We start from the raw sequence: 24,235 nt of genomic DNA, 5'->3' as shown, positions 1-24,235 counted from the left end.
TTTGGGCACAGCAATGACCACTCTGATTGGAGGAAATCAGCTAGAACGCCTGAAATGTCACCTATCAAGTAATTTTAACCTGACTACAGTATATAATATTATATGCCATGAGCTGTAAGTTATGGGATGTGTTTATAATTTTGCATATTTAGTACTAACACTGTATAGTACTTGTGTTCTGCTTTTAAGCAGTCATATAAATTTTTAACTGTTTATGGGATTGTTCTATTAATTTTATCTTGTTTCCAAAATGTCCTTGTATTGGTATGAATGACACTAATATGGTGATTACCAGTGAATATTTTGTCAAAGATATTGCCTCACATGGATCGATTTCTGCAGTTTAGGTGACGCGTGCAATCAGTCCATTTATTTTGCCCAATGATAAAAAATTTACATGAAAGTAAAATGTATAAATATCAAACAATGGAAAATCCAGGAAAGTTGCTACTCATCATATAGCGGAGATGCTGAGTCGCAGATAGGAACAACAAAAAGACTTACATTTAAAGATTTTAGCCAATGGCCTTCAACAACAATAGGCGGACGTGTGTGTGTGTGTGTGTGTGTGTGTGTGTGTGTGTGTGTGTGTGTGTGTGTGTGTTGGTGAAGGTCACTGGCCGAAAGTTTTAAGTGTGAAAGTCTTTTTGTTGTGCCTATCTGTGACTCAGCATCTCCACCATACGGTGGGAAGCAACTTCCAGTCGAATAATATTGTTAAATGTATAAATATAATTAGTATAAAATATTGTGTTTCATTGAAGAGATTGCTCCATCATCAGACAAGGATATTTGCAAAATTTTTGATAAAATTTGTATTTTTAGATCAGTTTTTTTCATTTAGAACACAACCCTGATCCTCTTCATGAGTAAAAATTTCTAATTCATCAATAATATTCAGGTATTTGCCTCTATAAGCCATGTGTAGAAGTAACATGCATCGTGCTGTCTGCCGTTTCAAGATTTTGCTCTCTCAAATGTGCACTGAATGCTGATTGTTTTCACTATTGTTCATATGTTCTCTGAATTGCATTTTAAAATTTCTCCCCATTTGATCAACATTTATATTTTCACAGTCTCACATTATAATTTATAAATATCAGATCTGTAAAATTTCGTTGATTGTTCTAGTGAATGGTATGTGCATATTCTTACTGTGTCCTGATCTGAATCCGACTTTTCAATATTTTTTAAGGATATGGTGGACTTGGTGGCCACTGTATGTTTCTAATATGGCACAACAATTGTTCAACTTTATTTTGCCTACTTTTAAATATGATTTCATCTTTTAATATACTTTTATTAGTTTTATTTATTTTGAAAAGAATTTTGTCGATAACTGTTGGATTATATCAATTATCTTCTAGTTTTAAGTATGTCAACTTCTGATTTAATATCATCTTGACTTAGTGGATATTTGTATACTCTGTTAATGCCAGATGGAAAATAGGCTTCTCTGTGACCTCTATGATCGCTAGAGTTGCTGTATATAACTGTATCTGTAGTTGTAGGCTTTCTGAAAACGTTAAGGCTCCGAAAATTTATTTTGTTTTTCTCATGTTCAATTGTGAATGTGATGATGGGGTGTAGTTTATTGAACTGTGAATGAAATGTTCTATCAACTATACTAAACAAAAAACAGACACAAGGGTTCCTTCAACATACATTTGGTGACATTGTATTTTATTGTTCCATACTGTGTGCTTAATGAGGAAGTGGTTTTCAGTTTTGTCAAGGAATATATTTGCTAGACTTCCAGCAAGATAGTTTTTCCCCTTGCAAGGCCTTTGAGTCCTCTGTAATATTGGTTATTAAAAATAAAATAGTTCATTGTTTTGTGATTTTTCATTTTTTATTTGGTGTACAAGGTCTGCTGATTTTTTTTTTTTTTTTTTTTTTTTTCCCCACACAATTTTTGCCAATTGGTATGCCACCTCCTTTTTGGATGCACTTGTAATTTAGATGCATTAGGGAGGGAGGGGGAGATAGATAGATAGAGAGGGCTCAAGTACAAAACATGGAGATATGTTTAAAGGTTTAACTGTGAATCTTTTCTATATGTTCTCCAACTTATAAAATTGGATATAGTAACTACTAGTGGAAAAATGCTCCTGTCGGAGCACAAAAAGGACAAATATGTTCCTCTTTGAAAGACTGACAGAAGTGGAGAACCAGCTGCCTCAATTCAATTTCTGTATTCCTCACCAAAAATTTTGGATTGCAAAAATGTTCGTTCGTTTTACATACAACTTTCTAAATCCTTTTACCCAGTCTTTGTATTTAACCCTTCATACTCAGTATCTCCTCCTCACTGACACTGTCTACATGAGTCTCTCCCACTGTCTCCTTTTTCTTCCATTATTACTTTCTCCATTGTCTCCACCACTGTCACTGTCTTCATCCCTTTCTCTCAGTTTTCCTTACGACTCTCTCTTTCTCTTTCACTTTCACCATCTCTGTCCCACTGCTACGGTATTGGTTCCATTCTTTTTTTCTCCCATGGCCACTATCTTTTTGGCTTCCACTGACACTGTCTTCACCCATCTCTCTCTCTCTCTCTCTCTCTCTCTCTCTCTCTCTCTCTCTCTCTCTCTCTCTCTCTCTCTCTCCCCCCCCCCCCCCCCCCCCCTCTGGTATTGTTGCCTCTCTCTTCCACCTTCTCTGCCTTTCTGCTACCCTCTTTCAGCAAAAAAGTACAAATATGTTCACATGCCAAAATTTTTGGTGAGGAAGGTGGAATGAGGCAGCTGCTTCCCCACTTTTCTGCTAGTCTTTTAAAATGAATTCCATGGGCCAGTAAAGTTACACACACACACACACACACACACACACACACACACACACACACACACACACACACACACACACACACACACTCTTTGACACAAGTAAACAAAAAGTAAGTTCATTTATTTATACATCGACATATATAAACAGAAAATATGTATGCATAATATAAAAGTTAACACAAAATCAGCTGCTTTACATTTTTTCTGGATACATGGCTTATCAATTGCCACTTGTTGAAATTCCTGGCTTATGATTTGTAGAAGAGTAAAAATGTTATTAGAAATATTTTACTGAACAACAACTCGGGCAACCATGCCCATGTGCGAATCTGAGGCAGGCGAGAAAAATTTTTCTCGTTAGCATATGGCTGCTACTGCCAATACAGCTAACAGTCACATTTCAAGTAGCCAAAAGCGGGAGAAGATATTGCTCATATGCGAGTCAGCTGCACAGGTGCATTACCCTGCTGGCAACTGCTCAAATGAACCTAACAAACAGTTGAAATGCCGCGCTCATAGAAAGCAGTTTATTGTTAGAAGTATTACATAGTCTTCACCTTAAGACCCTTAAGGCCTTTGACATATTTTTGCTGTTTGAAGACACTTGTGCGTGCACAGTGTTTTGGTGTTGTAAACGGCGCATTTCCTTTGAAACTAAAGTTTTTTTCTTTCTCTTGTTTATGTTTTATTTCTGCAGTATTATTCTCTGGTAGAGCATCAATTCTTACCAGTCAAAATTGCAAAAATTTAACGGAAAACTAAAACAATGAAAAATTCTCAGGTGTTTTCTGACAAATGACTTTTTTTCTCCCTTTTATTAAACTGGCAGACTTCCAGTACTTACACTGTTATTGTCATCCCTTCCTTTGTACACTTGATTTATATTCTTGCAACAGAAATAATTAGAGTGACTGACAACCAAACTGGGGAATACAGATCTTTATGCAAAACTTTATTAATAGAAGGTTTGGGTTGATAGAACACATCCAAGGCCTCAACAAATAATTCTTTGGTGACTTAGGGGAATATGAGTGGTAAGTGGTGTACAGGGAGCCAAAGGTTGAATAAACAGGTTCAAGTGGATTTGGATATGCAGCAATGAAGAGCTACATCACACGAATCTTCAGACAGAAGACTGAATCAGAACTGCCTCAATAATACAGAAACTGCATTCTGAATTCATGCAGTTCATGCCGTAAGAAGTTAAATTTTAAGCCTTTACAATCTTTATCTCTTACATCCACTAAGTGATCTTCAATTAAATGTTAGTTTGCTCTCTTTTCTGCTTCAAAGAAGTGTTACTTATTTGTCCTTGGTCAATGAAAGTTTTTTCTTTTTTTTTGTATGTTTTTATTTCATAGCAATCACAGTAAATGCCATCATCTTTACTCTCCAAAAGTTTTTCTTACGTACCATTTTTGGATTGCATTGCTATGTGGCTTTGACAGGTAAAAATTTTGTCCAAGAAGTTTACATTCTTTCCATTTTAGTGGAATAATAGGCCATTAAAAACTCTTATAAAATAGCTCGCTATTAAAGGAATTACTTTCTGTTTATTGAAAGCTGTTTCTCACCAAAGCAATTTTTTAAACTTAGAAAATAGAATTAAGTAATCTGTGACTATATCTATAGAACAATATAGAAGAGAAACCAATTCTATTATATCCCAAGATATCATTCTGAAAATCACTTAAAACCATGCTTATCACCTTTCCAGGCAACATCTTTCTTCCTCTGAAGATGAAGAACATCTAGGAATAGTGCACTCATTTACTTACACACACACACACACACACACACACACACACACACACACACACGGCAAGACTCTTGCCAGGGCCATGCGAGTGTGCATTTAGCTGTCTGTATGACTGTACTGCAGCAGAAGAGCTAGTGATTGAAAATTATAGTCCATGAGATGAGTGACATATTGACAGTTCAGGTGGGCAGATGGCAATGTTGCCGAATGTGGTATATAGCACTCTGTGCCCAGTTGCTACTTACATGTGTTCTCTAGTAGCAGAAACAAAAGTGACAACAACATGCATGTTGCATTTGTATGTGTGAATTTCTTTACAGTTGCCACTTTATTAAATCTTGAAACATTAAAAAGAGCTATTTAGTACCTAATATTGTGAAATATCAAAGTTATTTGTCAAACTTCTCAATAGAAATGAAAACTTTTCCACAAGTTGTTGAACATTCACAGTTTTTGTTTCCGTTAATAAATATTAGCAATATTAATTACTTCTACAATGAGTGACAATAATTCACCAGTATATTAACAGTTATAATCTGAGGATGGTACTCACAATATAGTAATAGGTCTACAGCATTCTCCCTCCTTACATTCTTGAGTGTGTGATAGTTATGCTAATGGGAAAAGACCACTCCCATTACTGTCAGAGTCCGATTTAAAATAGTCTTCTTCAACACTGCTTGAATTATCACTGTTCCCTCTCAGATGTGTAATTAAATTCGCTATGCATTCTTCCACAATGCCTTCATTTTTGGCTGCCTCTCTGATGACACTTGCAGAGCTGTTCACAACTTTCATTTCTGTACAGGTCTCGCTTGTCACTTAACTGACAGATGCTACATGGCGACTTTCAGTTTCAGAGAGCATAAATTTTTTACTGTTTGCAGCAATTTATTCTTTTATTTGTGCCAATACCTCTTTAATGGCATGGGAGACTCTTTAGAGTTATTTCACCTTCTCCAAATCTTCTCCGAAATCCACTTTTCATTTCAGCCACTGAATATTAGGGTTTTTTTTCCGTCCTCCTTCAAAGCTGGTGTCTTATTATGAACAACTGAGTGATAAGGGGTACTCTTCATGATGATCACCACTGGTGGACTTGTCAGATTCATCATAAGCGTTGTGTCAAACCACTTTTGAAAAGCCACAGTTTATCTCAGCATGATAATCAGCCGTCCTTTTCTGAACGAAACATTAACAAGCAGTTTGGCACAAAATTATCCAGTGTACCTGCATGTTAAACAATAATTCGCTCTTCGTTTTCCAACAAGCACTGCCCTGCTCCCTCAGGTGTTCCATCACTACATCCCCTACGTATTGAATGGCTGGCATTACCCCAAGTTTCATCTAGCCACAGTATATTGTTCAAACTCACACTCGTGAACCTGTGCAAAAATCGCAACTACATCTGTTTTGCCATCAATAATTTGCACCCGCTAAACACTGAATGCATGAAGCCAATATCTTTCAGCAATTTACGTAATGAAAATTTTCTTTCTATAAAAAGATCATACTTCTGAAATGACACAAATTTAGATAGAGTGGGATGTTCCAACCTCTTTATTAGCTATATACACTGGAGAGCGAAAGAAACTGGTACACATGCCTAATATTGTGTAGGGCCCCCGCGAGCATGCAGAAGTGTCGCAACATGACATGGCATGGACTCAGCTAATGTCTAAAGTAGTACTGGAGGGACATCATGAATCCTCCAGAGATGTCCATAAATTCATAAGAGTATGAGGGGGTGGAGATCTCTTCCAAAGAGCATGTTGCAATGCATCCCAGATATGCTCAATAATGTTCATGTCTGGGGAGTCTAGTGGCCAGTGGTACTATTTGAACTCAGAAGAATGTTCCTGGAGCCACTCTGTAGCAATTCTGGACATGTGGGGTGTCGCACTGTCCTACTGGAATTGCTCAAGTCTGTCAAAGTGCACAATGGACATGAATGGTTGCAGGTGATCAGACAGGATGCTTACATACATTTTACCTGTCAGTCATATCTAGACGTATCACTAGTCCCATATCATCCAATCTGCATGTACTCCACACCATTACAAAGCCTCTACCAGCTTGAACACTTCCCTACTTACATGCAAGGTCTACGGATTCATGAGGTTGTCTCCATACCCGTACACGTCCATCCGCACAATACAATTTGGTAGAGACTCTTCCGTCAAGGTAACCTGTTTCCAGTCATCAACAGTCCAATGTCGGTGTTGATGGGTCCAGATGAGGTGTAAAGCTTTGTGTCATGCAATATCAAGGGTACACGAGTGGGCCTTTGGCTCCGAAAGCCCATATCGACGATGTTTAATTGAATGGTTCGCACCATGACACTGTAATCTGCAGCAATTTGTGGAAGGGTTGCTCTTCTGTTACATTGAACGATTCTCCTCAGTCGCCGTTGGCCCTATTCCTGCAGGATATTTTTCCGACTGCAGTGATGTTGGAGATTTGATGTTTTGCCAGATTCCTGATATTCATGGTACACTTGTGAAATGGCCATACAGGAAAATCCCCACTTCATCGCTATGTTGGAGATGCTGTGTCCCATCACTCGTGGGCCGACTATAGCACCATGTTCAAACCCACTTAAATCTTGATAGCCTGTCACTGCAGCAACAGTAACCAACTGTGCCAAACACTTATCACCTTATATAGGTGTTGCCAACCGCAGTGCCGTATACTGCATGTTTGCATATCTCAGTATTTGAATATGCATGCCTACTGTAGTGCCCCCAGGATTTTACGAAAGTCTGGAGACACTTGTGTTCCAGCCATTTCGAACACGTGTTATTTTAAAGCAGGGCGTAAGGATGAGCATGGAATACTGCACCCATTTATTGTTTGTGTAGGCGAAACTGGAAGGGAGATAATTCGTCGGCGCCGTCAAGTGTTCAGTGCGACCTGCCAACAATAAGCAAATACGGCCCGGAAGCCCTGTGGCCAGCTGCAAAGAGTAATGTAGCATTGTATTGTTAAAAACAAATGAAGAGACTTGAAATAGTGACTGTTTATTAGACGTTGATCTGCTGTTGAGAGTGGACTGGACATGGATAGTTTGCCACGATAAAAGCTTATGTATTGTGTTCAAAAATGTGTAATTAACTGATTCTGGGTGCCCGGTAATGTGTGGGCTTATGTCATAAAGTTTAGTTGTTTATTTGTACAAAGTGGAAATAAATATGTTCTGGTGCATTGAATGATATTCCAAGAGTGGCGTATTTTTAAATAAGAAGAGAGAGAGTAAGCGAGTAAAAATTTCCCCTTCCTAGCAGTGAAATCTTCAAAGAAGCATCCGGTGCTAACAGAAGACATTGGCGCTACAAGAAAGCACAACCAGCATTGTGCACAAAAACACTTAAGCTGTATAGAGAGAGCTTAACATTACACTGGGCCACCGCACTATGCCAGTTTCTTTGCTGCTGCAGTGTAATATGGAAATGTCGTGTGTCTAGGGCCTCCTGTGGGATAGACCATTTGCTGGGTGCAAGTCTTCCAATTTGACATCACTCTGGCGACTTGTGTTTCGAGCTGCAGTGTATATGACGACAGATAGTCTTTCTCGAAATCATCCAAAGCTGTTATCTGCTGCTTTCTTGGCCACTTCTTTCCTGGTGTCTTCAGTCTTGCTGTGGCTATACTGTACATTCTTTGCCTATTGTTACAATAGTGTTCTTGCTGATTTTCAATGCTGCCGCAGTCCTGTTAATCTGAGAAACAGGAAAAGATGTCTCCGTTTTTTCTGTTTCTTTTTCAAAGTAGTCCCTCACCAAACACAACACGACACGACATGGGCCTAGCTGTGTAGCACAATTTTCTTCCTCTTTTTCACTTTACACGTTTGGCTAGCACTAATCATTGCACTGGACACTGTTTAAAAACAAAACAGAAACAAATAAATACTAAAAACAACAAAAATGAAATGAACTACAAACTGAACTACAATTCAAACAACGAAATGACAGCACAGGTTGCACGTCAGACACTCACTGGTAAGTTTCAGATGCGTATGTGTCAAGTTTTCAGAGCAACAATGTGTCTCCTGCTACCTGCTTGAGTGCAGTCCATCGCTGCCTGGCTACCTGCAGTCACTAGGCAAGGAAACGCTACTGAGCTGTCAGTACGACAAACTTGTCTCCCAGGCTATACCATGAATGCTGTTTTCTGTTACACGTTACTGTGCTCCCAAGTATCAATGTGGTTGCCTTTCCGTATTTCACATATTGCTCCATTTTGGAGTTTCCAGTTTTTTATTTTTATTTTTCTGCACCTGTTGCCAGAAATTAGCAACTGCTGCAACTAGCATTCACAGAGTATTTTAACGTCCGGTTTGTGAAGTCGATGTAGTGTAATGGATTTGTTAATATGTTTACATTTTGTGATTTTCCACTGCCATACCATGAACCTTTTCAATTATTAACTGAGTGATAATCTTGAATAGATGACTTTATTATGCTTCAGATTTTCTGGTTATATGACCATCTTTCAATTCTTTAACTTTGTCAAATTCAACTTTGCTTTGTGCATCTTTCACGCCTTTGTGTTGTATTCATGTTTACCAACACTAAAAGTCAAATGACTTTGCACCCTTTCACAGAAATTTACTTAATTTACCAAAATTACTTTATAGCTTGTAAAGCAACAATACCAATTCTTCCGTAACTAATACTCAAGAAATATGGGCTTTCTATACCCCACAAAGACTTTTTGAGCAGTAAAAATACTGAGTGGTAACTTTCCAACTCAGTTCACTTGAGTGAATATTTCAGTAGGAAAATACTGATGATAAACCTTACCATTCACAGGTGAACAGCTGAGGCTGAATGAGATATGTCAGCAGCAGACTGAGATTTAGATTCCGAGGTTGCCCATCTAGCAATTAGTGAACTATTTTTCTGAAATATAAGAGATGTACAATTAAAAAAAAACCATTTAAAATACTTACAATAAAGCACAAAACTTGTCTTTCAATAGAGCAACATATCTGTCAAAGATTCAAATTTCAATGTGTAAGTTTAATTTAATGGCCATCAATTGAATGCATGGCATATGGTATCATATTTAACCATTCTGAGACCAATTTCATCTTATAATAAGGACTTCCATCATGAAAACATTTTTCCTTACTTTTATATTTCAGATGCTGTTAACGAAAAGATCTTTATTTCTTTAAAGCTCCCACACAAACCCTCAAAAGATCACAACCAAATCCACATTGCTCTCATATGTACTCAAAGACTCAACAGCAAAATAAAAATACATTGATTTCAAAAGCAGTTCATATACTAATCATAGTAAGATATGAAGACAGTTAACAACTCATATTTTTCAATTTCAGCCATAATGCAAAGGAATCAGCATCAAGCTCAGTTCAAAAGTACCTTTTCGTTGCTCTTCCCCCAAATGACCTACAATTAACAATCTGGATACCTACCAAATTATTCATCCTACATTTACATTACAAACTGTTGTCATGAAGAAATATGACTATAAAATAACAAGTAATTTAGGACAATAAATAAAAGAACACAGTTTCATTATAACAGTACGTGAAGTGCCACTTAATTCAACAAGTTCAGTTACTTTCATGTTACATTTAAATTTTGTTCAAAAGATCTGGTTTATTAAGAAGTAAATATCTATTACAAATATGTTGATTAAGAAAGCATAAATCAAATTTGAGAGAAAGGGGAGGAGTGTGGGCAAGAGGTAGGATCAAATTTTTAACTGATGTTATTCCCAGAAATTGGAGAATAGTGGACTTTCCAGAACATACATACGCAAGTTATCAAAAGATGTTCACCAAACAGTTTACTTGTTCAATATGTAACCAACAAAATAGTGATGTTATAGTAACCAACAGCATAAACCCACTTTTTACGATATTTATCAGTCCCCTGAATTTCTCTATATTCAGAATGTCGATTTACACCGTTTTGTGTACTATAATACATGTTTCCCACCACTTACACTTTGAGAAACAATGTCAATGGAGGTAAAGAAAGTGTAATTGAGATAACAATGCTAGTAAGGCACTGTTTACAAACATTACACAATAACCCTTCTTTCTAGTTTTGAATTTATGTTCGTCACTAACAAAGCACACTGCTAATACTTCATCTCCTAACACTGCCATGCCAGTCGACCAATAACTATACTGTGCAACAATGCTTGTAGCTGCTTTATCAAATGAAGTTTTGCTTTGGGCTAAGGCATCAGTACTAGGCCAAATGGGGAAAGTTTGGAACTATAAAAAAGAGATCTGGTATCATCTCTCCCAGTTAATTTACAAACTACCTTTGAACTGTCACAAACGTGGCACACATTTGCCAAAACCATTCAACAGCCAAGATAACATAAAATATTTTATATTTAAGACAGCAGGTTCCAACAGGTCTTAAAATCTTTCGTTATAAAACACATCCATTTTACACTGACTTCACACCCAAGATGTCAAGTGGATAAGAATAGTGCATTAAGAAAGGTTTGACACCAGTAAAATATTTAAAAACATAAAGCACCTTGTGCAATCAGCTATGCCCATACACATATTGTTCACATTGCTTGTTGCATCCTACAAATGTCGTACACAACAGCACAACTGTTTACATATACTGGACATGTTCTTTTCTTTTTCTCCAAGCTAAAATTTAACTGTTCATTCTGCCTATATAATTTCCTATAGGATTATGTTTCATTATTCCACTGCTTATGCAATAACTTCATTTATCTGGACTATGTGAGACCTGGTGTAATATGGATTACTAAAAATATTCCACTAAATGCAAAACCTCTAATATGTACTACAATTTACAGATCTTTACTTTGGCTTAACAAGAAACACTTCTTTTGGCACTAAAATCCTGTGTTTTTGCTGTAGCCTACTTGTGTTTGATTACTGAAAAGTTGCGAAAGTTTCTTTTGGTGCAAACTTGTGTGGTATTTGATAGCAGCATGATTGCATAAACATTTCACTCACATCAGGATTAATGAGGACTGTATAAATTAAGTTCTTGTGTGCATTTAACTTCATGACGACACTTGCATAATGTAATTATCTCACTGGGTTCATTGTCATACATAATCACTCAACATTAGCCATTGTCAACTGCTGTCCTGAAGAAGACTTTAAATGAACTATTATTCTGGATTTTTTTCACCAAAAAGTATGAAATGCAACGTATCCAGGAAATGCAAAACTTATTACTTAAGAAAGTATTTCCCTCTTCCTACAACTTCGGGAAATTTACACCACTTTTCCAAGTCACCTGAACAGCGTAAGAGGTAGGTTTCAGTGTGTTTTCAATCTTATGAACAGAAATATCACAATGACATTGACATGCTGCTGCAATATTTTGGATGCTACAGTGGAAGAAATAACTCTGCTGCCCCTCACCCCTAGGCTGCTATAACATCAATGATACCTCTCTGCCTGATTAAAGTCCTTGCAGTGAGGATATTTCAGATCATTTTTCAAAGCAGTTTATGAGCAGTATATCAGTCATTAAAATATACTGCATAAAACTATCTGCTGATTACGCAAAGTTACATACTGCTTGAGTCTGTATGTCCTAATCATGTATTATGTAAGGTAGTAAGGAGATACATCATCTCCCCCCCCCCCCCCCCCCTCCCTCCTCCTTCTGGGTTCAGGTCAGAGATATAGCACTAGTTATACTTGCAATGTTAGGCTGTATTTCTTGCTAATACAGCACTAAGATACTTCATACAATCATAGACAACACTACTGCATTAGAGTATTGAAGAAGAGTTACAATAATGAAATATCAAAGATTAGCCTCATTAGTTATGTGAGCTAGCCACTGAATAATCACAGTTCTGAAAAAAAGCATCTCACTTTTCTTGCAGTTATAACATGCAGAAGACTTGTATTAATTATAGATAATTATTGTGACTGTTCTTAAATAACAACCTGTGTCACTGATTCAATTTCTAGATCCATGGTACGGAAGCGTCTCCAATGCCGCATGAGGAACCAGAAACGCTGTTTGGCACCCATGGATGTTGGTGCATACAGACGCAGCATCATGGCATGTAGAACAGGATCTCTATCGAGTGGTGGCCGTCGTGCAATTATCTCAAATTCATAGAGCTAAACGAAAAAAAGAAAATATACATTTCTTAACATAACATTTCTGAGAAATATTAATAACACTTCAATCTGTGGCCAAATAGGATTTTGTTAGAATTTGATGTGGGAGGATAGGAACAGTAAATTTACAGCCACTGAATTTTTTACAGTAATCTGCAAATGCTTTCATATACTACATGAAAAATTGGAAATACCAAACTTCATACTTTTAAGTATGCGAGAGAGAACTTATTCAGTCGTCCTCATGTCAATTCTCAGCACAAATACTGATATTAGTGTATTAGCTGGAAGCAAATAATACTGAAAATACATTGCTGAATATCAATATAATACAAAAAGAATGCAGAGAATGAGAAGAAAGTATGTGAGACTGGTGGAGTGAGGGAAAGCAATGGGGATTAATGAGAAATAACGAAGATGGGGAAAAGGAAGAGAAGTACAATGAAAGTGCTGTGACAGAGAGAACAGTTGTGACAACTGGGGATATGCGAATACTGGACAATCAGAGTTGTCACTGTCATTTTACCTTTTGCACTTTTGGCCTGTCTATTACAGGAAATGCACAATACTGCTCCAAGTTCAGGATACCATCATCATGAGCAACTGCCTCTGATTCAAGAAGGTAGTACCTTGTTGATTGGCCTCCTCCCTGAAAGAAGACATGAATACATTATTTACAATAAAATAACTCTGGTCCAACAGCAGAATGCATGACTTAAAAAGGAGAGATTCAAATGTTCATTCACGATAGAATAATATTCATATTGTAGCAGTTATGAATATGTATAACTGAATGTTAATTGATGTGTGGCGAGTGTCAGTTGTATGCCTCCAAAGAGCAAATCAAATTGCACGTAGAATTAACCGAAACTACAGCCTTATCTGCTACTGCTTCCGTATCTCCAGATCAATTTTAAGTTAACTGAAGATCTTCTGTCTCCTTGACTGTGGTAGCATCGGATATTGAACCTACAGCAGGTTTTTCAGCCACATGTGGCTACTGAATAAGGGACTGAGCGAAGGTAACAAAAACTTGAGGGAAAGCAGAAAATCAACTGACTTTTTATATACTCACCAATGAAAACAACAACAACAGAATGCAAGGTAGTCCTTACAGAATGGGACACAACAATCCACCACTATAGATTACCTGCCATATTGTAATTCCTCCACAAAAATCAGAAGTTACAAGAAAAAACTATAAAACAAGAAATAAATGTTCCTCCAGTCCCAAGAGAGCTCTAACCGTAAAATGTGGAAAACCATCTTCAGAACAAAATGGGAGATCTTGCTATCTAAAATTCAAATGCAAAGGACAGCAACTGTTATCCAAGCAGCAAGGATGAGTGGTGTGCAGTCAGCTCGCAGAGCAAACACATGCCATGCAGTATTATGGCAATCACAGTAGGTACATGTGTCGTTTTGTTATGTGACCAGATTCTTACGAAAGCGGTTCCAGACACAACTGACTTCAAAGTAATGGAGGCCAGTACAAAGTAAAGAAAGATGGCAGCAACATAAGCACTAAATCCTTTCTAGTGATTTAACAGCAAAATTGCATTGTCAAGAACCTGCATCGAATGGGCCTGGACTACACGTCTCTGTGGGTTTAATGCCTTGGTGGTGACAAAACTGTCTGCAATTTTCACACCCAACAACTACTGTAACTTTTTAAGCAGAGTGGCAGAGGAGACTCCTTGGTGCTTAGGTTGGCCACACAATGGTGTTGCCAGACAGACACTCATCCACGAAAAGGAAAGTGTTCATCCACAGTAGCAAGAATTCAAATTAAATGGGTTTTTTCTTTAATGATATGAGACATAGACACATTGTTACTTTCTTAAATGATACATTCTGTGGATATTAAAATTACTTTGACTTCATAATTCAATAGGCCTGTACTGATGCAATATGTTGGTGGGTCCCGATTATCAAAGAAAAACTGATCTTTTATTAGATATTTGCCTATTAAGTTTTGTGGCTTTTTAAACATTCCCATGATAGTGGTCACTACATTTGTATTTTTCCTTCTTTCATGAATGTGGGACTGAAGTCATTAATCTAAAAATTAGGTACACTTTCTTCTTCAGGAGTGAACAACGCAATCGCTGGGGTCTCTCCACATGTGTGTGAAACATCGTGGAGAAGTCTCACATTTACAATATAATTTCCTTATTACTTTACCTTTGTATAAATGATACACAATCACGAGCATTTCAGAACCATGCAACTGACAACACTATTAAAGAGGCTGGGGGAAACCCAAAACAATAAAATGCCATAATGAAACCAACACTGAAAATATAAACAATAATGACATACTATAATAATTTACAACAACACAAATCTTAAGAATATGCAAGTGGCAGTCAATAGTTTTTCAGCAATCATTGGACTGCAAACATAATAAATAAAACTGCATAAATGATCAAGCATGGCCTTTTCAAGCAAATTTCTCATTTTGGCCCCACCAGATGATTTGAGAATAATACACATTTACGGCACTCTTCAACAAACTGGAGCAGCACAAGATCTCTCGAGAGAACATGTATCTGAAGCTGCCTCTACTGCAGTAAGATTTTCATTTTGGTTTGTGGCATACTTTAGTTATTGCACTTTCCTCAAACAAAACATCAACTTAATTGAGACCTTGGCGTATAGGTAAATGATTTATTTTTACTACATAGGCCACAAGCACCACGAGTATTGTTATTAGAAGCCACCTAGACAACGCCATATCCAGGGAATAATAGAGAGATGACAAAGCAAAAGCAACTCTAAAACCACATGAAAACTCTGAATAACTTTATACAACCGAAATTACGATCTTACAAAATTCTCTTGCTAAGACTTAAATGCAACTACACATTAGAATGACATGTCATAAAAAGAACTGTTTAACGCAACACCTTACCATGATTTAGAGTGGAAAAGCGGTGTGTTAAATACATTACTGCCCAATTAGAAACTATAGCTTATTTGTAGCCATTACCTTTGGTAGAGCAAACTCTGGAGGTGGTTCTTTACTCTTTCTCACAATGCATTTCTCTCCATGGCCATAGGTAAATGACAGTGTTTCACTTTCTGGAGAACCTGGGGTGTTATATCCATGTGACCCGTAAGAGGCTGAACCGATGGCAGCTGAATCTGGGACACCATATGTTACTACAGCATTATTTGGAACCTGCAGAATCACAGTACTATTAGTGCAACAGATACAAGTATCAACATAAATACACTATGCTAGAACCTCCATTCAAATAGGACCATGTAGTATTCATATCTACATCTATGTTATTACTCTGCTTTTCACAATAAAATGCCTGGCAGAGGGTTCAATGAACCACCTTCAAGCTGACACTCTACTGTTCCATTCTTGAAAGATGCGTGGGGAAAAATAAGCGCTTAATTTTTTTTGTGCGAGCCCTGATTTCTCTTATTTTATCATGACGATCATTTCTCTGTGTGTAGGTGGGTGCCAACAGTATGTTTTCGCAATTGGAGGAGAAAATGTGATTGAAATTTGATCAGAAGATCCCACCACAATGAAAAACACCTTTGTTTCAATGATTACCACTAAAATTTATGTATCATGTCTGTGGCACTATCTTCTCTACTTTGTGATAATACAAAAAGAGCTGCCCTTCTTTGTACTTTTTCGATGTCATCTGTAAGTCCCACCTAATACGGATCCCACACTGCACAGCAACACTCCAGAATAGGCCGGACAAGCGTGGTGTAAGCAGTCTCTTTAGTACACCTATTGCACTTTCTAAGTGTTCTGCCAATGAATTACAGTCTTTGGTTTTCTCTACCCACAACATTATCTGTGTGATCATTCCAATTTATGTTATCTGTAATTGTAATCCCTAAATATTTAGTTGAATTTACAGCCTTCAGATTTGTGTGACTTATTGCGTAATTGAAATTTAGTGGATTTCTTTTAGTACTTATGTGAATAACTTCACATTTTTCTTTATTCAGGATCAGTTGCCACTTTTTGCACCATACAGGTATCTTATCGAAATCATTTTGCAATTTGTTCTTGGTCATCTGACGACTTTACAAGACGGTAAATGACAGCATCATCTGCAAACAATTTAAGACGACTACTGAGATTGTCTCCTATGTCATTAATATAGATCAGGAACAATAGAGGGCCTATAACACTTCCTTGAGAAACACCGGATATAACTTCTGTTTTACTCTATGACTTTCCGTCTATTACAACAAACTGTGATCTTTGTGACAGGAAATCATGAATCCAGTCACACAACTGAGGCGATATTCCATAGGCACGCAGTTTGGTCAGAAGACTGCTTTTGAGGAATGGTGTTGAAAGCCTTCTTCATCAGCTGGAATTTTAAACAGATCGTAATGTTATTTACATGGAAGAGCAGAACCCAGAGGAGTGAATTATAATTGTGAGACTTTCAGCTTCTCCTGTTCCTCATCTACCACTTAATGCGTACCAGCAGTAAGAAATTGTTATAATGATCCTGTTCTTTTTTGGCACACAGAAATAATAATAATAATAATAATAATAATAATAATAATAATAATAATACACCATACATAATGTCTGATAAAGGAAAGAAATAATAATAGTAATAAGCATCATCTTGCTCCTTCTCCAGACATCAAATGAATTTCAACAATATTTCTGTAACAAGAAAGGGGATACAGGACATAAGATAGGTTGCAAGACAGGTGTGATGTAAATTAATAGATATGTAAGGTAGCTAGTCACTGAAAAGAGGTATTAAGTTAATGCTTATGTGGTTTCCATGTAATCCTAAATCAGTGACAAAAACTCATTACAGGAAATACATGATTTGACTGACCTGTGAGCCCCCAATGCTGTACTCCACAGCAACAGGACCTTGTTTTGCAGCCCCAACAGCATACTCAACTGGTGTACCATTCAGATTTGCAGGATCGCCCACCACAAACTGGTAGCCAACATTAGCCTGAGAAAGCATTACTGTGTGAATAAAAACATGTTTTATGCAAAGAAAAAAATATAATAATGCAATGCAATCTTCTAGAAGGTTGCTTTTGCAAATTAAAACCTCAGTTCTTGCTCTCAACTAAGTCTTGGGAGAGGGGGGGCGGGGTGCGAGGGAACACTAGACACTGTGCTGTCTGCCCTTGGCAGTGCGGAACATACTGAGAGTGCAATTTATATGCTGTTTTCAGGTTAGGTCTCCACTTAAGCAATTTTATACTTGATATTTGAACTCCTTGTCACAGGGAGGGGAAGGGGGGGGGGGGGGGGGGGGGAGAGAGAGAGAGAGAGAGAGAGAGAGAGAGAGAGAGAGAGAGAGAGAGAGAGAGAGAAGTGAACAGTCCTTAGGTTTACACCATACACTTTGTTAGGTTGACAACACTTCTGTAAATGAATCGGAAGAGAGACATCAGTTGAGCCGACAGTTACAACAAAAATCACTCAAGAGTTCTCACAAGAAAATCTGCAAGTTATTGTAGGCCTAGTAGTGGTGTTTCACAACAGTTAGTCTACAAAATACAAAAACTAGGAAAAAAAATACTGTGACATGAAAATGTATGTTTTATAAGTGGCATTACACTGACCATCAGTGTGAACAAGTAAGTAGTACAACACCAAGCTTCATCATGCAGGCTAACTACCATCACTTAACATGAAATGAGTGTTCCAATGTCTGAATAATCTCTCTCTCTACCACATTACAATTATGCACAACAGGACAAAGTCCTGTATACAACAGTTTCTTTTGAACTGTTTAAGCATACAATAACTACCAAGGCCAAGTCCTTTGGTAATCAGTCACAGAGAACTGAAGTGTTGCCAATGCGTGGTTTTCAACTGAATGACATGAAAAATGCAACACTTATATTTCAAGCAAGCACACCTTACTCACATGACCAACTCCAGCTGCTCGGGCCAGAATGCTCTTTTTCTAACGAAGTCTGTGGTCGACATTTGTAAGTGTCTTAACTGTGCTTGTCTGAAACAATGTGTTATTTTACAATAAGTAGCAATCAATCTCTTTTTCCCATGTTGTTGATATTCCTGTCTGGAGTTTCCATTGTTTATTATTCTGAAATGGATAGATTGCTACTAATGAGGATTTTCTCCACATAATACAATGTAAACTACTGTGTCCCATAAAGACCAAACTATCCTTGCAGTCACACTAGTTCCTGCAAACATCAGAGAACCACCTTGAAAAGGTGTTAAATGAGACTGTGCAAGTGGAAAAACTTTCCACAGGTCTTCCCCTGATTCATTCTCTCCTGCCAGGTGCTTGTAGGCAAAATCACAACTTTTTGACAAACAACACTTTCTCCCATTGTTGTGCTCTCCAGTCACAACACTGCCTTGCGAAATGTAATTGAGCTGTGCAATGCCTTTGATGAATTCTGTGCCTGTAGCAGGTCTTCTGGACTGAATCCTGTCCTCTTTGATTGGTTTTCTCATTAACATTGACCCCTCAAACTCGGTGGAGTTGATTTTGTCCTTCAACGGTGGTGGTGTGACAGTTATGGAAAACTAGAATGGCCATTTCTTGCCAACAGCACTCTTCTCAGACCTTATCCAGGTTCCTAGCCTAGCTTCCAGTTTCCGTCCAACTTCTTATGGTTCTGGAATTCGTGGAAGGAGTAGTTCTCAATATTTTCAAAATGCAATGTATGCTGCAAGCATCTTCCACCAAAACAATAGCTTTGGCAGCACCGTCAGGGCTTAATGGCATGTATACTCCAGAATGCTGATGGTAATCACAGAAAGATTTTACAAACATGTATGATTGAAAGGGGAACAACATAAAGCACAGTTAATTGTTACAAGAGAAGTAAAAAAGTATTGTCTCGCATCCAGTGGTCTGTTTTTCAGGTTACATACGGGGGGTGGGGGGAGAGAAGAAATCAAAATTAATGCTGGTGCAATAAATAATCAACACTTCATTGTTTGCTCACAAAGCAACATAGCCCGCCTAAAAACATAGGATAAACTGCTACACTGTGATTAAATAGATAATTACAGATCATTCATTACATGCTGCGTCTTCACACTGGTCGCAGTAGTTGTCCATTGGATTGGAGAGAATCCAGTCACATTTCCAAGTTTGTTCATGATCCACATGAAGCCACTCCAACAAAAATGAATGGGAAATTCATGGATACTATGAGCAAGGCCTGGACAGCATTATAAGAAAAGATTGTAAATTGGGAGTTATTAAAGATACAATGCTCTGATTAAAAGAAGTTAAAAACATGTAAATAATATGAAACAGTAATTGGCGCAAAAGGTGTTTCAACTAAAGTGTCATTGTTATCATTATGAATGATCCACATTGTTAATAACCATGTTGACAGTAGTATTGTAACTGTCGGGATTGAGATGCTTGTCAAATAAAGAGTGACTATTTTTTTCCTCTTTATGAACTATTCAATACTGACTATTCTCATACTACTGACTATTTGAGTTAAAAATTAATAATGATCAAACAGTATTTAAATCGAAACAGGAGCATTGGTATCAGTCACAAACTTGCAATTCTTAAGCCCCTTTTACATGACCGACTTGTCAGTTGACTACTCAAGACAGCCGAGTCTCTTGCAGCGCCTGTGGCATTTTATTCCTGTACTTAGCCTCATCTGTTTGGAGGGGTCATTTCTGTTAATACGTCAGTGCACAATTGCATGTGTTGTGAAAGCTACCTGCTTTGCAGTTTGGCATCTGACCAATGAGTGCGTTAACAAGATCTGGGAACAAGCTATTATGATAGAGTATAAGAAAGACCGAATCTGAATTCATAGTGGAAGTTCTTGTCAAAAGCCAAGTAGTGAATTCTTTACACTCCTGAGAACTGAAAGACTAGGAAAAGTATCATCCAAACATTTCAGAAGATATACATTTACTCACTTGAGAAATATAACTTGCAAACATATCCAACGACATCTAGAATGCAGTAAATAGCACTGTTTTGCTTTTTCTTTGTCTCTTGTTTTCTTTCTAAGTGCCAAATAACACTGAAAATTATTTTTCTTGTTGAATAAGTCTGACATTTTAACTGTTGAAATAATTTTCATTAAAACTTGTTTAGCTACTTATATACTTATTTATGCACAGTGCATAAAAAAAAATCTTTTCGTTTTCAGATATTTCATCTCCTGTAGCAAACTAGTAGGAAAATATACCACAAACTTGTGTAACTTTTCAGTCACAAAATAAAACAAAAAACACAATAAAGAGTAAGAAGCCACAAAAGCACGAAATCTGTTTCTATAATAGGAGTCACCTTGGGCAAACTGGGTTAACTTGCAATGTCAGTAGACGACACCACAGTCTCCTGTTCCTGCACATCCACTGTGTGCATTGTACTTGGGAATATAAAACTCCACACTCGGCACATCTATAGGTCATTGACAACATATAAATTAGTGTTGTGGTCAGTTGCTGATTACTTCGAGTATTCAATCTGGACCAGAAAGTTACTCATGAAACATGATCTAACAATACCATGTTTTCCTGTATATAATGCACCCCATCCCCTTCAACAAAGTAAATTTCGACTGCTGAAGTTATACTTGTGCTTCATAAAATCCTGGAATTACATGATAAGACTAGTGATCAAAGCTTACAATTGCCTATGGTGTTTGTATTCTACACCAGGGTTAAATCAAAAAATCATTTAATGATGTTCTGAAGAGGATAGTTGTTACTCACCATACAGTGGTGATGAGGAGTCGTACGTAAGGACAACGAAAGGACTGTTGGAAAGTGAGCTTTCGGCCAACATTGCATCCAATATTTGCCATTGTTCACTCTTATTTGTGAGATTCACATAATAAAAACTCCATGAGGATTCATGCTGGGCAAAAACCTTACGCTGACCTTTAAGTTTTTCTTTGCAAGAATCTTTTTTCTCCCAAGTGTCATTAGGAAAAATGTGCAAGAGACTTTCTGGGGATTTCGGAAGCTAGCTGCAGAGCAGATTATGCACTGTGTCTGGTAACTCGATAGGTAGACATATTGACTTTGAAAGGCAAGATTCAGAGTTCCAACCAAGAACAAAGCACACTATACAGAGTTCATCTTATTGCTGAGTAAGAGTGTCATTCTAGAGATTTATAAACTGTTCTCGTAGCACTCGGGAAACTTATTTTTGATCTCAAATTGGTCCAACTGAAACCTGTCAGGAAATTTATCGCACAGGTAGAATACACTGACAGAAACACACTGTCAAAATTTTGACAGCTAAGTTGTGTTGCAAGTATTTGTAAAATACTCCTTTTGATGCACAAGGAACTACTTATAGCAGCCCTTCCTGTCTAGCACTCATCAGCAAATAACTGGACGTAGCAGTGATGAGAACACAGTGCCGAGCACCGCGAATTCAAAAGTGCCCACACTTTAATTTTAAGCACTTAAACCATGGCAATAATGTCTTCCATCATTAATTTTTTGAATAACTTACAGTTCATATTGACAACTGACCTGTTGTTGATGTGATTGTTATACAAGTGACTAGTAGAGGAAACAAAATCAAGACAGTGTATAATGTTACATTACAGAAGACATCCCTCAAACAATTCCTACAGTACAATTCTTATGATAATTTCTGAATAATCTATATTTTGCTAACATGAAAAAGTTCCTTGTTTATTCCCTGCAGTGACTATAAAAAATGAGAAGTGTCTACTGGATGACAAAAACATTTTCCTTCAAGACACATCTGATAAAAGAAAAATAATGCAATCGTGTATTTCACAGTAATTCCCAGTTTTATTTACATAAAACTGAAATGGAGTGGCTGCTGTTCTGAATATTGCACTGCATACCAGGCACACTTGATCAAATTCGTAAATTGTGGTGATGCAAACTGAACTGAAGTTTAACACTACTTTTCCGTTGATAAACATGTAATAAGAAAAAGCTATCGGAAATTATGTTGTCCAACAATTGCCTGAAAAATGCTCTATATTGTTGGAACATTTTTTTATTGAGAGTCTGAATGATACTATTAGTACCAGGTGGAATTCCAATTATATTAACAGTCTATCATCGCTATTCTAAAGGAAGGGTTGATGTTATGTCCACCTCACGAGTCCAGCAAAAGCAATGAATCAATCACTGCAAATGGTAAGATGACGTATTGGATGTAATATTGAAAATTATTCCCTTCCACTTTTCCAGATTTTGCTAAGCTAATTACAAGACTTTTGCAGTAAATAGACCTTTTTTTAAATTTTTGGTCCTAATTTACCTGGGTTTCCTGAAGGCAGAGATAAAGTTGTGGAAACAGTAAACCACTGATACTTCACCACTGGTATTGTTGTTTATGAATGTCTCATAGTATCCATGGTCTGCACAAGCGACTGTTTCTGCCTGCACCCCCACCCCCCTTGAAGTGATGAACTGCAGTTTGCAAAAAACCTGTCTGGCTTTATATAGGCAGCTTTTAGGGGATAATGAGAAGCTTTGTCTTCACAGAGCTACAAATTACTCAGTAATATTGCCTATTAATGACATCTCGTCTAGACATTTGCTGGAGGTAAACTTCATAATTTAGTGACTTCCTTCTCCAAATAACTTTGTGTATCTGTTTAACCAGGTCAAAGAAACCTGAACATCACTTTCAATTCAGAGTTCCCAGTCTTGTAAATCTCCCTTGGAAAGAGTGCATTGACTCGCCTGAGTGATTTAAAATCTTTCAAACTGTTTTTCTTTCACACTTTTGCGGGTTTCGTTCTGGTGGACATTGTGTATTTCTTGTAAATCCTTCTTTCATGTATACAATTAATGTTCAGATTTTACTAAACAAAAACAGTCTTACACACTGCTCAACTTTACGTGTTTCCTCTATCTCCGTTGTTTAACCAAATAATTTGCAGCCTCTTCTTTGTATATATATTATATATATTAAAAACAAAGATTCCAAGACTTACCAAGTGGGAAAGCACTGGTAGATAGGCACAATAAATAAAACACACAAACACACACACAGAATTTCTAGCTTTTGCAACCGACGGTTGCTTCATCAGGAAAGAGGGAAAGAGAGGGAAAGATGAAAGGATGTGCAACCGGCGGCTGCTTCGTCAGGAAGGAAAACGAAAGATGAAAGGATGTGGGTTTTAAGGGAGAGGGTAAGGAGTCATTCCAATCCTGGGAGCGGAAAGACTTACCTTAGGGGGAAAAAAGGATAGGTATATACTCGCGCGCGCCCACACACACACACACACACACACACACACACACACATTTCAAAGGCAAAGAGTATGGGCAGAGCGCTTTCCCGCTTGGTAAGTCTTGGAATCTTCGAGCTTTCGCAAACGGCGGCTGCTTCGTCAGGAAAGAGGGAAGGAAAAGGAAAGATGAAAGGACGAAGACAGATGCTGTCAGCAACTATATGTCAAGAAATCACAAAGATATATATCTGGCATGTCGGATTGGAAACCTTAACTATTTACCACTAACGTGGAGAACAAAACTCACAAAATTTAATACCACGAGAGTGCAATATGTCACGTACATCGTCATTTGCATACACTTTTTGGTTCAGTATGAGAAGGTCTGTCCCG

At 37.4% G+C, this 24,235-nt stretch overlaps 1 protein-coding gene across 6 annotated transcripts in view; it reads right to left on the bottom strand.

The window, feature by feature from the left end:
- The window catches only part of LOC126278508 (uncharacterized), a 40,304-nt gene that overhangs the window by 2,149 nt on the left and 13,920 nt on the right, over positions 1–24,235 (bottom strand). For all 6 annotated transcript variants that reach the window (XM_049978669.1, XM_049978670.1, XM_049978673.1 and 3 more), the window contains exons 4-8: positions 17,515–17,640; positions 15,663–15,854; positions 13,197–13,319; positions 12,491–12,670; positions 9,354–9,452 (exon numbers count right to left, since the gene is read on the bottom strand). In XM_049978669.1, the coding sequence (XP_049834626.1) occupies positions 9,357–9,452; positions 12,491–12,670; positions 13,197–13,319; positions 15,663–15,854; positions 17,515–17,640 (717 nt within the window). In that variant the 3' untranslated portion in view covers positions 9,354–9,356. The remainder of the gene's footprint in view (positions 1–9,353; positions 9,453–12,490; positions 12,671–13,196; positions 13,320–15,662; positions 15,855–17,514; positions 17,641–24,235) is intronic.

Source organism: Schistocerca gregaria, chromosome 6 (assembly GCF_023897955.1).
Source record: "Schistocerca gregaria isolate iqSchGreg1 chromosome 6, iqSchGreg1.2, whole genome shotgun sequence".
In the NCBI taxonomy this organism is placed as follows: Eukaryota; Metazoa; Arthropoda; class Insecta; order Orthoptera; family Acrididae; genus Schistocerca; species Schistocerca gregaria.
The sequence above is the reverse complement of the archived record's forward strand: the minus strand, read 5'-3'. Positions and strand labels throughout refer to the sequence as shown.